Source organism: Peromyscus leucopus, chromosome 23, assembly GCF_004664715.2.
Source record: "Peromyscus leucopus breed LL Stock chromosome 23, UCI_PerLeu_2.1, whole genome shotgun sequence".
In the NCBI taxonomy this organism is placed as follows: domain Eukaryota; kingdom Metazoa; phylum Chordata; class Mammalia; order Rodentia; family Cricetidae; genus Peromyscus; species Peromyscus leucopus.
In genome coordinates, this window is record NC_051082.1 from 43,903,245 (window position 1) to 43,921,469 (window position 18,225).

The 18,225-nt window shown below is 45.8% G+C and overlaps 1 protein-coding gene across 3 annotated transcripts; it reads left to right on the plus strand.

Annotated features, from left to right (window-relative positions):
- Window positions 1-3,722: 3,722 nt before the first annotated feature.
- Window positions 3,723-17,838, plus strand: Znf12 (zinc finger protein 12). Of its 3 annotated transcripts, XM_028890282.2 has the most exons (5): window positions 3,723-4,005; window positions 4,839-4,898; window positions 9,307-9,433; window positions 9,674-9,769; window positions 14,095-17,838. In XM_028890282.2, the coding sequence occupies exons 2-5, from the start codon at window positions 4,884-4,886 to the stop codon at window positions 15,942-15,944; spliced, it is 2,088 nt and encodes a 695-aa protein (XP_028746115.1). In that variant the 5' UTR covers window positions 3,723-4,005; window positions 4,839-4,883; the 3' UTR covers window positions 15,945-17,838. The 3 variants fall into 3 exon arrangements, with proteins under 3 accessions (XP_028746115.1, XP_028746116.1, XP_028746118.1); XM_028890283.2 differs by lacking the exon at window positions 9,674-9,769; XM_028890285.2 differs by lacking the exons at window positions 3,723-4,005; window positions 4,839-4,898 and having other exon boundaries at window positions 9,410-9,433; window positions 9,674-9,732.
- Window positions 17,839-18,225: the final 387 nt, after the last annotated feature.

The following is an 18,225-nucleotide window of genomic DNA, read 5'->3' on the forward strand; positions in this document are numbered from 1 at the left end:
TTATGTGGCGTGTGTGTGTGTGTGTGTGTGTGTGTGTGTATGTGTGTGTGTGTCTGTCTGTCTGTCTGTCTGTCTGTGTCTGTGTGTGTGTCTGGGGGGGGTGTCTGTGTCTGTGTGTGTCTGTGTGCCTTTAGAGACCACAGGCATCAGATACCCTGAGCTGGAGTTACAGGTGGGGTAATCTGACAGACATTGGTGGTGGAAGTCAAATGCAAGTCCTCTGGAAGAGCATCAGGAAAAGCAGTGCATGCTCTTAACTGCTGAGCCACCTCTCCAGCCCTGCTCCATGTCAATTGTTTGTTCAAAAATTCCTTAAGAAGTTGGATCTGCTAGTGCAGGATTGTAATGGCAGTCACTCAGGATTGCAGGTTCAGGCCTACCTGGGTTCCAGAGTGGGTTCTGGGTAACTTAGTGAGCCGCCTCAAAACAGAAAGAAAACAAGGAAACAAAAAAAAGGGCTGGATGTAGCTTAGTGGTGGAGTGCCTGCCTAGCATATGCAAGACCCTAGGTTTAATCCTCATGAACACACACACACACACACACACACACACACACACACACACACACCCCTACCTTCATTGGAGTAGCAGACATTGCATATTTATGTAGTCTTATGAGTGCATCTTCAAATTATTTATTTATTAAAAATACTATTTGTTGATAGCTCAGCTGTTAAGAGCAGTGGCTGCTCTTCCAGAGGTCCTGAGTTCAATGTCCAGACACATGGTAGCTCAAAACCATCCGTAATGAGATCTGGTGCCCTCTTCTGGCCTGCAGGCAAACATGCAGGCAGAACACTGTATACATAATGAATAATTAAGTCTTTTTTAAAAATACTATTTGTGTGTCTATGAAGTAAGTGTGTAAATGCAGGTGAGTGAATATTATGGCACGCACAAGCCACAGTGTGTAGTTGTGGGTCAAAAGGCTTCTTTGTGGAGTTGGTTCTCTCCACTCACATTTACACAGATTCTACGGATCTAAGTAAGGTTGTCCGGCTTGCTCAGCAAATATTTCTACCAGCTGAGTTATCTCACCAGAACCTCTTCCCATTTTATTACAATATTTCTGTGAGAAAATTCATAATAGAAACGTTTGTGAAACAGGGAGCTGGAGAAATGGCTTAGTCTGCTGCTGGCAAAGCGATTGCTGCACGAGTGTGAGGAGCCCAGTTTGGATCCCCAGGACCCAGGTAAGAGCTGGGTGCAGTGTGTACCCAGTGGTGAGAGGCCGAAATGGGCAGATTCCTGGGATCCACTGCCCAACTTTCTTAACCAAACTGGTGAGCTCCAAGTTCAATATGAAGACCTTAGGGTATGCACATGATCACAAAAACGCATACTAAAACACACAAACACAAATACAGACACACACACACACACACACACACACACACACACGAAATACTTTTGGAGCAAATAGAATCATCAACTCTCGCAATGGGTATTTAGCTGAGTATAGACTGAGTATAGAACATTATTAAATAGTATTGAATGACTATTAATGTTAACAATAAAGCTTTATTATAAGAACCCATCTTAATGTTTTTTTTCTTTAGATAAGCTAAGTATTTGCTTCCCTAATTGGTAGCTGCTAGCCTCTTCCTGAGTGTGCCAAGCAGAATACTATTAGCTAATCAGTTTGGTGGACTGCCCTCAGGGCAGCAGGAACACCTTCTTAGAAGCTTCTCTGCTTTGAACACGCCACAGCCCCCTAAAGGAAGCTGCACAGCATTCACAGACGTTGGCTGTTGAAACACATTTCTACTTCCAAAAGCCACTATCCTGGACACCACTGTCTCAAACAGCTTCTGTCTCCTTTCCTCTCTCCTTCTCTCCCTCCCTCCTCCTCTCTCTCCCTCTTGCTCCCTGTTTTTCCCACCTCCCCTCCCTCCAGTATTTCATTATGTTGCCCACACTGGCCTCAAACTCACAATCCTCTGGTTCATCCTCTCCAACGTGCCAGCGAACCCCAGCTTTCTAAAAATCCTTTTGCAATCACAAGCCCCCGTGAACAGAAGCAGCCATTGTGACCCATGCTGCAACATCAGGCTCCATGAAAGTCTTCTCTCCATTGGTCTTTGCCTGCTTCTCATCCTTCTCATCAGTTCAGTGACTGAGCTGGTGATATGATAAAGAGATTATTTGAAAATGGCAGTGAAAAGCAAGCATTGACTACAAGGGACGACAGGAGTAGAGACAGCAAGAGCCTGGGGGAGCTGAGGCTGAATAGGATAGAAGGCAATGAGGAGCTACAGACAAGAAACAGTGAGCTCTCAGTTGCTGGCAGTGAGCCAGGGAGCTGCCAAGCATTAATGGCTAAGGGCATACTATTGGAGAAATTATTTTGGCCACTCCACGTAGTTAAAAGGATATTTATTTAATGGCGTAACTCACAAATTAAGTGAAAGGTAGGTCGCAGGGTCTGGGGAAGGTGTATCGCAATCCAGCAGTGTTCTCCGGAGTTCTGCACAGTCCACCTTCACCGTTCAGCGTCCTGGCACAGAGAGAGTGCACAGAGAGAGCGCACAGAGAGAGCGCTGGCCCATCCAGGTCTCCAGGCGCCTCCCCTCGCCCCGGCTTGTAGGCGTGACAGTTGCCAGAGTCTCAATGGGGGTTGGAACTTCCAGATCCAAGCTGGAATGGCTACCCACTACAGCATACCTTGGACTAAATAGCTATAACACTCATGGCCATTGTATGGAGTCACAACACCTGAGTCTATTCAAGATCAGTAGCACTAGCAGGCACAGTTGCTACCTGCTGCTGCTGCTGCTGCTGCTGGAGTTCATATATTACAACATCTGCCAAGTGCCAGGGCCACCAGTGGGTTAAAGGCCAGGACATTAAGTCTCTAGTTTCTAAAGCCAGGCACAATAGACCTCTAGGTCAGGACTTGGAGCCAAAAGCCCCTAGGCCTGCTGGTCCAGCCAACAGACCGTGGGCACACAAGAGCCTGGGATGCTGGCACTGGTTGAGCTGCTCATTGCTTACCCAATTCCTATCTGAGCAGAGGAGAAGGGTCTCAGCCTGTTGACTGGTGACCCTTGTTCTGTCTGTACACATCGAAATCTTTTATTATTATTATTATTATTATTATTATTATTATTATTATTATATTTTATGTGCATCAGTGTTTTTCCTTGTATGTATGTCTGTGTAAGGGTGCCAGGTCCCCTGGAACTGGAGTTACAGACAGGTGTGAGCTGCCATGTGGGTGCTGGGAATTGAACTCAGGTCCTCTGGGAGAGGACTTATTTGGTTGCTTTAGAACTTTTATGAATTCGTTGTGTGATCCAGAAAAACCACTATTTTTTGTCTTCTCTCCCTTCTTTGGAAAGAATTGCTAGACATTTCTTGTACTTGGTGTTTTATGGAAACTTCTAATACTTCGGTTAACACAGCATGACAAACAGTTATCTGTCAGACTGTGCCTTTTACTTAAAAGCCCCGGGCCAGGAGTGGGCGTGGTGCCTTGATGACATAACCCCTCGGGCCAGTTCTGGAGGCTCAGAGGGAGTGAGGACAAATGCGAGAGCAACCGCCAGGCCCGGAGTTACTGTTGCTCTCAACTTGCGGAGACGAGGAAGACACTTGTGTGACGGTCCCTAGAATCAGCGGCGCCTAGACTTCTGGGAGTGAGGGAGACCCCCTGGGACTAGGCTATTTTGGGGGGGGGACGCTGCTGCGCGTGCGCACCTCGGCCTGCCTGCGAGCTCGCGCATGCGCACGGCCGCTGCACCGCCCTGGCTTCCTCCGGGCTGTGTTTCTGCCCTCGCTCCCGCAGCTTAGGCTTGTGCGAGCTGGAGTAGCGGAGCCTGAGGGACCGAGGCTGGAGCGTCCCGGTCCGCAGCGGGCGGGCACGGCTGTGCAGGCCGGGGAGGCCGAAGGCCGGGCTGACAGGGGTGTCCAGACCCGGGCCCGGCGCGGCCTCCTAGGTGAGGCCTGAGGATGCAGATCAGGGCCCTGGGAAGGAGGCTGGGTCTGGCTGATTGCTGGTTGGAGGTACGGGGGCGCGTTGTGGGGTGGGGGTACCGGACGGGGGACGGAGCGATCAGCGCCTGCGCAAAGCCTCTGCTCTCTTCTTCCCTTAGCATGCGGGATCCGGGATGGTCGCAGTGGTCGGGCTGAGAGCAGGGTTGGCTGCACCACTTTGGGCAGCGTTGATTGTCCGAGGACGAGGCGGGCGGGCCTAGAAAGGGTTAGCGACCTGAGCTGCGAAGGCGCTGTCCACCCGCCAGCCTCACTCGACACCCCTTCCGCTCATCGCTTTAGAGTGTGACGAGTGTCCCTCGGCGCCCATGGGCACCCTTGCTCTGTCTGCTTGGTTGCCCCGAGACTGTCCCTGCAGCATCATATAGTCTAGTTGAGGGCAAGTTCGTTTTTGCCTCAGTTGATGAGAGAAAGCTGTTCGTTTTTGCCTCTGTTGATGAGGTGGTGGCTTAACCGAGGTCACCCTGAGGTTTTTTTTTAGTAGGAGTGCTACCAGGCTGGCGTTCCTTCTGCAGTATTCAAGTCGCACTCACAATATCACTTAATTTTATACAAATACCCCACCACCACCACCAGGTTAACTGTATTGTTTTCAGAGCAGCTTGTGAGTAATCTTTTGTATCCCTGTCCAACAATGTAATTTGTTGAACTGGCATTTCGTGTTAGTTCACCTTGATAGTGGCACTCATTCATTCCCCATGCGTGGTTACAGTTCTCCAGTACTTTCTGAAAACCAATGAGACCATCACCCATAGGTTTCCTTCTTGGAATGTTCTGGTAGATTTTTGTATAGGAGATTCCCCCTTGCCATATCATTCATAATGGCTTTGTTTTTCCTTCCCCAGACCCGACTCTAGCACTTCTCCAGACTTTTCCTTCAGCAGCAGAAGATGAATACATCCTTGGTAAGTTTGTTTTATTTCTGTTTACATCTCTATTGTCTAATTTGGTCTACTGCACTCGAAGAGGCAAAGAACAGTTCAGACTTTAAAAGAGAAAATAGATAAAAGTAGGAATAGATAAAAGGATCAGACAAAACAGTAGTGAACAATAGTAAGCATTTTTGTTGTGCTCATATCTATAGGTAGCATGGTCTTTAAAGAAGTCCTTATGGTGGGGTAGTTGTCACCTTGACCAGATTTAGAGACATGTGGGAGATGCCTCTGGGAATGCCTCTGTGTGTGTGTGTGTGTGTGTGTGTGTGTGTGTGTGTGTGTGTGTGTGTTGGGTGGATATCTTGATTACAGTCACTGATGTAGGGAAGCTCATTTTATCATGGGCAAGACCATTCCCTGGGCATCCTGGGCTGCATAAATTGGAGAAGATGACGAGTACCCGCAAGCATGCTTTCCTCACTCTCTGTTTCCCGGTTGTGGATTCGATGTGACTGTCTGCTTCAAGCTCCTCCTGCCTTGGGTTATTCTCCGTGGTGGAGGGCATCCTTGAACTGACCTACAATCCCAACTCTGCGGTGGTATTCTGGGGTGATTCCCCTGCAGGCTTTACAGCAGGCAGGGGAAAAAACGGTCCACGAAGAGACAAGAACAAAACTCAGCTCAGCCTGATTTTATTGTAGCCAGCAATGGACCAGGACTTCTAGAGTCTGGCCTGTAGCTAGAGTTTTCTTGGTCCTGCCTAGACCACGGTCAGGACAAATCTCTCTCACCCACCAGTCCCCCAGCCGCTCAGACCCAACCGAGTAAACACACAGAGACTTATATTGCTTACAAACTGTATGGCCATGGCAGGCTCCTTGCTAACTGTTCTTAAATCTTAAATTAACCCATTTCTATTCATCTATAAGTCGCCACGTGGCTCGTGGCTTACGGTATCTTAACATCTTCTCATGGTGGCTGGCAGCGTCTCCTTGCCTCAGCCTTCCCTTCCCAGAATTCTCCTCTCTCCTGGTCCCACCTATACTTCCTGCCTGGCTACTGGCCAATCAGTGTTTTATTTATTAACCAATCAGAGCAACACATTTAACATACAGACCATCCCACAGCACTGGCCCATATCATTTTACTTTAACCATATTTAAGCACAGCACAATTTTTGAAAAAAAAAGTATTCAAAAAACTTTTGAAAAAAGATAATAATTTAGTCCCAAGTGCACAACAATTTAAGGCATGTTTACATTAAGATTCCTCATAAAGTACATCTGGCCTCTTTCACAAGAATGGGTACTGTTGACTCAGATAATGCCCAAGATTTAGGGTCCAGGGAGCTTGACTTAGGTAAACAACATCTGTGGGTGTCGGCATTGGCCTGGCCCTAAGATGGCATAGAAGTCTCTCAGGCTATTGTCAAACACAAGTTATATCGTCATAAGAATGGAGTTTATGGTGCTCAAGATTTAGGGTCAAAGGTCTTGGACAAGTAAAAATGTGAATTCTGGGAGATGCCGGCAGAGCCTGTCTCAGCAGACAGCAAAGGATGGCCAGCTTGTAAAACAACATCATTGCTAGCTTTCCAGGAAGAGCAGCTACCTCAGTCCATTGAAGAGGTAAACTCCATGTTTAACTATCCTGGCTTCTCCAGTGCTTATCTGTGTGCAGAAGGCCTTTGTGCTCTCTACAGTATTCTAACACACATGCACGCACGCGCGCGCGCGCTCAAGCGCATAGGCGTGCACCCCCTATTGACCCCTCCTGTCTCCAGTCTCTGCCAGTTTCTATCTTGCTGCCCTCTTCCTGGATTTAGAATTTCTTCTTAACCCTGCCCTGATCTCGCTGTCTTGGCATTAGCCAGTAGCTCCGTGCTGGTTCACCTGTGGATCAGCCAGTTGCCTGCTGAGCATCTCTGTGGACTCTGTCCCTACAACATCCAACAGACTGTCGCATCAAATAACTCAGTCTTTCCTGCCCATCGTTGTGTCTTCTCCTGTCCTTTCCATTCATTGGTCTATTGTCCAACCTAGAAGGATGCAGTTTATTCAAAATGATCCCATTTTCCATCACCACATTCAGTTTTCTCTCATGGTCTGAGTAGTTTTCTTTGTTGGCTTTAATTTCTTTGTTTTTGCATCATTGGTTGGTTTGAAAGGGGGTCTTGGTATGTCACTCAGGCCACCCCTGAGTTCTTGATCCCCCTCTTCAGCCGAAAGTTAAAGGCGTATGACACCACCCCTGGCTCTGGTGATGACTTTCAGTGTCCCAAGAAGTTAAGTGACAGACCCTCGAATAACCTTCCCTTTGGCTAGAGTTACTTATTAATTAGGAGTCATTATTCACTGGCAAATGCCAGTGTACCCTCCTGGATACTGGCATTCTCCAAATAGCATATTCCTTCCCAGGAGCTCACCGAGGTGCCCTTAGTGGGAGAGTCTCAAATAGAAACACACAGATTGGGAATATCTACAGTGGTATGAATAGCGTAGTAAGTTTATCCTGACTATGTTCTCAGTAAAGAGCTGGCCCCTAGGTGCTTTTAATATAAGAGAGGTTCTGTCAGCTCACATCTTACTGTTTGAGTTGGTGGAATTTTTGTTGTCTTTTTTGTTTTGTTTTGTCTAATTATTTTGTAGGCGTGTACATGCCATGTTGGGTGTGTGGAGCTTAAAGGACAACTTCCAGGAGTCAGGTCACGGGGACTAAACTCAGGTCACCAGATTTGGTGGCAAGCTCCTTCACCTGCTGAGCCATCTTGCTCGCCCTTGTGTATTTATTTATAAGATGCTCTGTCATTTCCATTTCTTTCCCAAAGCAATAATTTCACATCTTTCTTCCTCTCCTGAAAACTAGCTTATAGGTCCCTGGCTTGAAGCATCTTTGTTGTATGGTTAATGTATATTTATAATAATACATATATTATATATGTGATAATATATTATTATATAGTCAATAACCGACAATAACTTAGACACCACTGAAATCTACTTCACTATGCTAAGCACTTCCTGTAGAGCCCATGATACCCACTAACGTCACAGGTAGAGGTGATGCTATGGCAGGAGGCAGTTGTAGTGTTGATGTATGTGTTTGTGAATGAAACAGTTTGTTCAAAAGCTAAACACTAGCCGGGCAGTGGTGGCACACGCCTTTAAGCCCAACACTCAGGAGGCAGAGCCAGGTGGATCTCTGAGTTTGAGGCCAGCCTGGTCTACAGAGCGAGATCCAGGACAGGCTCCAAAACTGCACAGAGAAACCCTGTGCAGAAAAAAAAAAAAAGTTAAGCACTAAAAGGAAGTTTGAGGCACTGAGGACATAGCTCTGTGGTTAAAGCACTTGTCCCTTAAGTTGTGAACTGGAGTTCAGATTTCCAGGAACCCATAAAAATACCAAATGGGTGTGACAGCCTTGGAAGGAAGAGACAAGGGGATCCTAGGAAGACTAGCCATGTCACCAAGTTCTGGGCTTGATTGAGGGACTCTGCAGTGGAGAATACTGTGTTGAAGAATCTGGGGCATATGTGTCTAGAGTGTAGGAGAGAGACTTGGACTGGTGATGATAATTTGTGCAGTGTTTGTACATGGAGAGCAGTTAAACTATCCATGAATGCAGGCAGGCTCTCCATCAAAGCAGTCAGTGCTCTGGGAACCTGGAGGAGAGAAGAACTAGCAGAGGACATGAGAAAAGAGTCAGGGAAGGAAAGGGTGGGGGGACCAACATTGTTCATGTACTGGAGAAAAGGTGGAGAGTGTTCCAAAAGTAGGGTGCACCTAGGATTGCGTGGGAGTCCCTCAGATCTGAGCTCCTCGGCGGTGGGAACTGTTTCTAATGTTCTTGGGTCCCTGACAGCCAGCATTGTTCCTGGCTTGCAGTTCAAGCCCAGTGCTTTCTTAATGTGAATAAATGAGTCCCAAGGCAGTTGAGGTTTTTTCTTTCTACTTATCATGTGTGTGTACTATGTGTATTTGTGTATATGCACAGTGTTGCTTGTGTGTGAGTGCATGTGGGGGCCCAGGGTTGATGTTGGGAACCATCACTCACCCTTCTACTTTATTCATTGAGGAAGGATCTCTTAGTCAAACCCAAAATTCTCCAGTATGGCTAGTCTTGCTAGCCAGCTTCCTCTGGAGAGCCCTGTCTTGACTTCCAAGATTGGAACCACAGAGGGGCTGCTGTGCCTGCCTGGCATTTACATGGGTTTCTGGACCCCTAACTCTGGTACTCACACTTGTGCTCCGGGTGCTTTCACCACTGAGCCGCTTCTCTGGCCCCGAGGCAGTGTGTTTTGATAGGCGTGCTTTCCTTTCACGGTCTGTAATACAAAATAAAATACACAGTGTTCGTGGTGAACAGCACCAGTGAGCTTTGAAGCGCTTGTCTTCAGATGCCTGTTCCTTGTGATCGAATTCTGACCATATTGTTGCAGGGGCTGGTGTCATTCAAGGATGTGGCTGTGGCCTTCACCCAGGAGGAGTGGCAGCAGCTGGGCCCTGAGGAGAAGACAACATACAGGGATGTGATGCTGGAGAACTACAGCAACCTCGTCTCCGTAGGTGAGGACCAGCTGCTGTCTGAGCTGCTGGGGATGCCTTTAAAGTCACTAAAGAGTCGATGACTTTGATTTTGAATTCTGTGGGATGATTGTGAGTGGTTTCTTCTGATTGGCCTTTCTGTGAAAATAAAGCACCAGGGTTCTTGTGCCACACAGTTGGTACAGAGGCACTTGCCCCTCATGATAGGAGCCCTGAAGGCATGCAGGCAGGCTCAAGTTGTTTTTCATTTCTCATTAACAGGGTATCACATTATCAAACCGGATGTTATCATCAAGTTGGAACAAGGAGACGAGCCATGGGTAGGAGAAGAAGCATTCTCACCTCAGAGCTGTCCAGGTGTGTTAGTGGAGGCAGAGAGGCAGATGATGGTAACTGGGGAGTTTCTCCCAGAAACATTCTGATCATCCCACACTTTAGAAGTTACTGAAGGTAGTTAGTCACTCCTACAGGTTTCTTCCTTCCGCATGAAAATATATAGTTATGGAGACTTTCTCCCTGGTTACCAATATCCAGAATCAAAAATTCCTAGCTGGCTGTGAGGGGCACACACCTTTAATCCCAGCACCCAGGAGGCAGAGGCAGGTAGATCTCTGTGAGTTCCAGGACAGCCAGGGCTGCACAGATGAAGTCAGTTCCTTTCCCTCTAAACCTTGCATGTTCCATTTTGAGTCACCCATTATTATCGTTTTCTTGTATTATGTGCTCATAAGTGTATTGTCAATTAACAACCTTCTTCAGCTCTTAGGTTATTAACCCCTCTTGGTTTTGTTTTCATTCTCTCTGACCGTGAACTGCTTTGAGCTCTGTATTAGTCATTCTCCTGTGGCTGTGATAAACCCTCACCAAAGGAACTTAAGGTCTTTTTTGGCTCACAGCTCCAGGGTGTGCACAGCCCATCATAGTTTGGAAGTCACAGCAGCAGGACTTTGAGGCAGCTGCTCATACTCTGCTCACACTGCATCCACAGTCAGGCAGAGAGTGATGCTTGCTGGTGCACAGCTTGCTTTCTCATTTTTATTCAGTCCAGAATCCTAGCCTGGCCTGGTACTCCAAACATGGCCATCAGGTACTCCAACCTCATCAGGATGATCCCCACAGGGTTGCCTAGAGGCTTGACTTCTAGATGATTGACAATGTTAGCCATCACAGGCTCTTTTTTGGAGGGGGTGGAGGGGTTGAAACAGGGTTTCTCTGTGTAGTTTTGGTGCCTGTCCTGAATCTTGCTCTGTAGACCAGGCTGGCCTCGAACTCACAGAGATCCACTTGCCACTGCCTCCCAAGTGCTGGGCTTAAAGTTGTGCGCCACCACCACCCAGCCACAGATTTTTTTTTTTTTTTTTTTTTTTTTTCGAGACAGGGTTTCTCTGTGTAGCTTTGCGCCTTTCCTGGAACCCACTCTGTAGCCCAGGCTGACCTCAAACTCCCAAAGATCCACCTGCCTCTGCCTCCCAAGTTCTGGGATTAAAGGCATGCGCCACCACCGCCCGGCTTTTTTGGGTTTTTTTTTTAACCTTTATCTTATATGTGTGTTTTGCCTGCATGTGTATCTGCACACCATGTGCGTGCAGTGCCTGTGGAGGACAGGAGGGGTTGGCTGTCCTCAACTGGAGTTGCAGGTGGCTGTGAAAGCTATCTGGGTGCTAGGAATCTAACCCAGGTCCTCTGGAAGAGCAGCCGATGCTCTTAACTGATAAGCCATCTCTCCAGCCCCTCTAATTCATGCTTCTGAGGTCTTTGGACAACTTTGTGGAGTCAGTCTTTCCTTCGTGTGGGCTCTAGAGATTGCTAGGTTTTTTTCAGCAAGCTTCTTTACCCAGTGAGCCATTTTACCTTACACCTCTTTATTGTCTTTGAGGTCAGTTTACAAAATCCATGCCCTAAACCGTTTGTCCTGGCCTCTCCTTGCCTCTATGGGCATGTCTTCTTGTTGTCTGGAAACGCAGCTCTATGGTGTTTAGCTCCTGCAGACTTGGGTCTCTATCTCTCTTTCAAAATACTTGTTTTTCTCTTAGCCTCATACTAGTTCTTTTATTCCCAGTGATGTTGGGAATGATGTTCTGTTGTGTTGTGGACATATATGACATTGGATTTATTTGTCTTTCCACCTTAAGGTATCTAGGAAGGGTTTTGTCCTGCCTGTGTCCCCTGGCTTCATGATTTCTCGGAGGGCTTCTCCACTCTCAAATCTGAGGTTTTTGTTTGCCTGTGTGTTTCTCTGCAGACTCACGCTGGCATGGCAGCTGCGCTGTATTTTCTGTGGTATCAGTGTGTGTTTCTCTCATTCTTGCTGTGTGTGAAAATTGATCATGAACTCTTCCAGCTTATAGTTGCTGAGCACTGTCCCTATCTCCCCTAATTACTCAGTTGAACTCTGCTCATTTACCACCATGACCCTCAGAGAGGCTCTAAGAACATCTACTCATCAGGTAGTACAGGTCTCCAGATTGACTGGGTGTTTTTCCCTTAGGAAATATCTTACTTTACCTTCTAGACAGTTTTAATGTAAGCATGAAATGTGCCTGGGCTACTGTTAATCCTGATTGCCTTGGAAAGACTTCATCTGAAGTATCCAGTTGATCCTTTACAAAGTAAACCTATTTAAGTTCCTTGTCTCCAGAGGCTTAACACAGCAATGGCTCTGTACTCGCTGCAAGAGCGTCCTGAGACCCTCGCTAACTGCATTTGGTCCATGGTCTTAGTGTCTTCTCATCATGGGGTTTTCATCTTTGCAGCCTTACATTTCCTTAGGACAGGCTGTGTTTCCCTGTGTAGTAAGGTTTTTAAGTCTGAGTGCAGGTTTCCACCCCTGAGAGTTCTATTCCTTCCCAACTCTTATCATTACTCCAGTATCGCTCTTCTCTCTGCAGTAAAGGTAGGCAAGATGTCAAGCAGGAAAGCAGTGGAAGCAGAGACTTGTGGATGCCGATATGCCATGAATTTGTGTGATATCCCAGAAATCCTTGCATAAGGCCATGGCACTGTGATCTGTATCGCGTGACCCACTTTGTTCAGTTAATAGCTTATTTTCCTGGGACAGAATGTTTTCAGTTATGACTCATCCTGGCTTTGAGTCGTTACTGAGTCCAGGTGGGACAGTGTTGATTTTTGACACTGGTGGATTCTGGGAGGCTATAAGAATAAGATTAATAATGTGTGACGTGATGATATGCATGACATCAAGTGAAATAAGCCCATCCCATAATTTCTAAGATAAGTGGAAACAGAAATCACCATTGGAAGAGCACGCTGAGGGACGTGCTTCCGAAGGTTTGTACACTAAGTAAAACTCACTCCCGTACAGAACTCAGAAACTGCACACACTGAGTAAAACTCACTCCCGTTCAGAACTCAGAAACTGCAGCAGGGTCTGCTAGTTCTTTCCTGCTGCCATGGTAAAAACCATGACCAAGGCAACTTACAGAAGAAAGTTCATTTGGGGCCTTATGGTTCCAGAACGATAATGGTCCATCAGTGTCACATCAGGAGCATGGCAGCAGGCAAGCAGGAGCAGCAGCTGAGAGCTCACATCGCAGTCCTCAGACAGAAGGAGAGTAAGAGCACTCAAAATGGCAAGAGTCTTTTGAAACATGAAGCTTCTAGTGTCATACTTCCTTCAGGAAGGCCACACCTCCTAATCTCCCCAAACAGCCACCAACTAGGGACCAAGACTTTTGGGGGACAACTCATTCAAACCAACATAGGGGGCTAAAGAAATTATTGGTAGATTGAAAGTGGGAAAAGTAATTGCCCAGGTCATCTTGACTATGTGTTTTGTCCCACACGCTGTCGTGTGAGATGAAGCCCGTCATTTCCTGCTGACAGGTGGGATAGTGACCATCGAGGGTGTTCAGCGGCTTTCCTGGGTGTCCACATCAGTTCATGTAGTGCAGGCCCAGCTAGGAACAGAAGTACATTTCATGGCCAGAGTGAGTTCAGTCTCCAACTTCAGCAGTGGCAGGGTCCTTTTTTTTTTTTTTTTTAATAAATCAAAGCTTTTAGAGGATAACATCTTTTTCTGTGCCCTTTGATCCTTCCTGTTCACATTGGTGTTCCAGAACTCACCTTCTAAGTGAAGCTTAGAGGGGAAGTCTGGGTCTCAGGTTCTAAACACGAGAAAAATTTAGGTATAAAACTCACATGACACCGCTGTGTGGAATGCAAAAAAAACAAATAGTATGGAAGGATACAAATCAGAGAAAGTGCACACGGGTCGATGTAGTCAGCGATGCCTGAGTCTGACCACACCCACCACCCACACCACCCATCACGTGTGAAGTGATGTGCAGCCAAGTGCTTGTCAGTCTCCGGCCCAAGTCCTTGTCTCCATGTATCTTGCTCTCTTGTGGTGCTCCTAACTGTCCTGAAGGCAGGACAACTGTCCCCCTTTGCTGTGACTCCTTCCATCCAGCATCCCTTTTTTTTACCAGTCACTGCTCTGTGAACAAGATATTACAAAGTAGCCCAGATCAAAGGGGCTATGTGTTATCTGTTTACTTTCCTTCCCCGCCAGTGGAGATCTGCTATGTTATTCCAAAAGAGTAAACAGGGTGGATACTATCAGGATGTGACGCTAGACTCCAAATGAGAGGCTGTGTATCAGTGTCAGACCATGTGTTATGTAAGAAAATGAACAAACATGGGTTCATTTTGCCTTTCTTCAGATGAAATCTGGCAAGAGAATGACCTGATGGAGAAAGTCCAGGGAGATGAAGAGAAGCAGTCGTGGTCAGCTGTGTTCGACTACAGAAGCATAGTTGAAAAGACAGGTGATATGGCTGGTAAAGCCATTAATGAAGAAACAACACTTGTCCCTTCAGGAGAAGTCATACCTAAGTGTGACTCCTGTGAAAAGAGCTTGACGTGCATCTCCGAATTCATTAGTAGCGATGGAAGCTATGCAAAAATGAAGCCCAATGTGTGTGCAGGATGTGGGAAATCACTTCTCCACATTAAGCTTGAGAAAACACATCCAGGAGGTGATTCTTACGAATTTAGTCAGAATGAAGATGATTACACTCTAAGTGAAGAAAATATTTATCAGAAAATTCATATTTTGGAGAAGCCCTTTGAATATGTTGAGTGCCAGAAATCCTTCCCAAAGAACACGGTTTTTCTTAATCACATGGAAGAGAAGCCCTATGATTGGAATGAATCTGAAATAACTTTTCTTCAGATGTCAGACCTCAGTGTCCACCAGAGTTCTCCCATGGAAATGAAACCTTATGAGTGCCATGAATGTGGGAAGTCCTTCTGTAAAAAGTCCAAATTCATTATACATCAGAGAACTCACACCGGAGAGAAACCCTTTAAGTGTAATCAGTGTGGGAAATCCTTCTGCCAGAAGGGAACCCTCACTGTACATCAGAGAACCCACACAGGGGAGAAGCCCTACGAATGTAATGAGTGTGGGAAAAACTTCTACCAGAAGTTACACCTCATTCAGCACCAGAGAACTCACTCGGGAGAAAAGCCCTATGAATGTAGCTACTGTGGGAAATCCTTTTGCCAGAAGACACACCTCACACAGCACCAGAGGACACATTCAGGAGAGAGGCCCTATGTTTGCCAGGACTGTGGGAAGACCTTCTCTCAGAAGTCAGCACTTAACGATCACCAGAAAATCCACACAGGCGTAAAACTCTACAAGTGCAGTGAGTGTGGGAAATGCTTCTGCCGCAAGTCCACCCTCACAACCCACACGAGGACACACACAGGAGAGAAGCCCTATGAGTGCAACGAGTGTGGGAAGTTCTTCTCCAGGCTGTCCTACCTCACTGTTCACTACAGAACACATTCAGGAGAGAAACCCTATGAGTGTACAGAATGTGGGAAAACCTTCTATTTGAACTCGGCCCTCATGAGACATCAGAGAGTACACACGGGAGAAAAGCCTTATGAATGTAATGAGTGCGGGAAGTTATTCTCACAGTTGTCATACCTCACTGTACATCATAGAACTCATTCAGGAGTGAAACCCTATGAATGTAGTGAATGTGGGAAAACCTTCTACCAAAATTCAGCCCTTTGTAGGCACCGGCGAATTCATAGAGGGGAGAAACCCTATGAATGTTACATATGTGGAAAGTTCTTCTCTCAGATGTCATACCTCACTATACATCATAGAATTCATTCAGGAGAGAAACCCTATGAATGTAGTGAGTGTGGGAAAACCTTCTGCCAGAATTCAGCACTTAACAGACATCAGAGAACACATACAGGAGAAAAAGCCTATGAATGTTATGAATGTGGAAAATGCTTTTCTCAGATGTCATATCTCACTATACATCATAGGATTCATTCAGGAGAAAAGCCCTTTGAATGTAATGAATGTGGGAAAGCCTTCTCTCGGATGTCATACCTCACTGTGCATTACAGAACCCACTCAGGAGAGAAGCCCTATGAATGTACTGAATGTGGGAAGAAGTTCTACCACAAGTCAGCATTCAATAGCCATCAGAGAATTCATAGAAGAGGGAATGGGAATGTAGCTGATGTGGGAAGGCTCCTTTAAAGTCAGACTTCAGCTGACCACCTCAGTGATCTAGAAACTCCTGTCCAGAAGGGAGCCCAATTGTACAATTGGCCCTCAGCACCCATAGGTTCCATATCTGAGGAATCAACCAACCAGACCTACTTAGGAAAAAGGTTTTATCTGTACTGAATATATACAGAATTTTTTTCTACGTAGTACAATATAACAACTTTCTATTGCATTATGTGGTATTAAGCATTATAGATAACCTAGAGACGAGTTAAAGTACATGGGAGGATTGTGTTAAATGCAGCATTTTACATAGGGACTTAACGAACTGCAGACTCTGGTGTTCAGTGCTCCCAGAACCACACTCCACATACCAAAGGATCCTTGATCAGAGAGCCCACACAAATGAGCAGAATAAGGCCATGAGAAGTAGATTCATCTGGAAGTTCACAGGTCAGAAGCCACAATTGTGAAAACACCACATAGCAGACTGCACAGGAGTAAGAATGTATAAATACTTTTCAACATGACTTCAAACTGCTTATCAGGGAATTGACTCAACTTAAAGAATGTGGGATGTGCACTCCTTTGGAAACTGCTAATACTAAAGGAGATTTTGTAAAAATCAAAAGAAGATAACGTGCTAGAAATATGTACACTCTATAACTACAGGATATAAAATTGTCAATCTAGTTAGACAAGTTTGCTGCATTAAACTAGTAAACAGTTCCCAAGGAACACAGAACTTGGGGTTTCTTGTTCCTAGTTTAGTAACAATCACAGAAATCATATGTTCAGTTTTAATCCAGCTTGGAAAAGCATTGTATCCTTGTTTGTAACATATAGTAAGATTATTACCATTCTAACTAAATTCACCATCGTGTTATTTTTTTAATATGCACTGTCACTGAAGTAGTATTTGAAAGTTATGAACTATGCTTTTTTCTTGTTCCTTGGATTTTGAAATGCATTTGGTCATTGTTACAGGATTGTATCATCTGTAAGAAGCCAATTTTTTTGTTGTTTTCAACTAGCAAAGAAGACAGAAATGTATCTATACAATAGGAAACTCTGAATAGGTCATTTTTAATTAAGCCAGAAGTCTCCAAGGGCAAGAAATAGCTTTAGCACTCACTGTACTCTGTACAGCTAAGAACTATACTTAGAATATTCTCATTTCTCTCTGCTGTTTGTTCACTTTTTTATGTACATGCTTCAGTGTGTGTGGAGCACAAGGGCTGAGTAGCACTGTCTCTGTGCTGCTGTTGTGAACGTTCTCTGCTCTACCATCACTAGGAGGTAAGGACACACAAATAAGGCTTGTGGCAGACATCATCCATGGCCTTCTGTCACTCCCTCCTTGCTCTTTGTCTGTAGTCTGAGTATTCATTCCCCCTTGACAGATGGGCTATCGCTCCTGATAAGTTTTATTGGTAGCCTTGGACCCAAGTCTAAAGAGTTAGAGGGGTCAGCAGAGATCATTTCCCGAAAGGGTTTCCTCAAAGAAGCCAAACCTTGGTGACCATCACCATATCTGGATATGGTGCCAGATAATGACTCCCAACCATGGATACGGTGTAATCATGGCCGTTACAGAAAGTAGAATAACCTGGGACCTCAATGATGTCGCAGAGCCACTAAACCAGCACGACCTGTAGCCACTCCATGTCTGTAGTGTGTTGTTTTTTTTCCTAAGAGATTATTTGTTTCTAAGCCAGTTGACTTAGGAATACTCTGCTAGTAACAACAATTCAGTCTACCCGGTGTGGCATTACACTTTGCAGGAGTTATGCAATTCAGAAGTGGACTTTAGGTAAATCATTTATTTTGATGTGTCAATAGAGAGATTTATTATCTGAAACTTCATATGTAAACAGTCTGAAAATTGAAAATGAACTTGAAACAAATGTGTATGCTTCCTTGAGCTCTCCTGTCATTGGCCTGTAAAGTTATTTTCCTGTGTGTATGGGTGTGCACATGTCTGTGGATGCCCAAGGACAACTTCAAGTGTCATCCTTCAGATAATGTCTCCCTTGTTTGCTGAGACAGTGTCACCAACAGGCCTGGAGTTTATCAAGTAAACTAGGCCGGCCCAGCATGTTTGGGAGCCACCTGTCTCCAGCTCCCCATTGCTGAGATTACAAGTGCCCATGGTTATATTTTGTACATGGATTCTGGGGTTGGAACCGGGTCATCATGCATGTGCATCAGGAACTTGACCAACAACCATCCGCCACCATAGCTGGTTCACATGGTTCTGGGAATGAAACTCAGCCTGATGATGATGGTCAGGCAGGCACTTGGCCAACTG

Coding starts and splice junctions, on each gene's coding strand:
- Znf12 (XM_028890282.2), top strand. Junction 9,434..9,673: donor CAGCAACCTCGTCTCCGTAG/GTGAGGACCAGC, acceptor TCTCATTAACAG/GGTATCACATTATCAAACCG. Junction 9,770..14,094: donor CTCACCTCAGAGCTGTCCAG/GTGTGTTAGTGG, acceptor GCCTTTCTTCAG/ATGAAATCTGGCAAGAGAAT.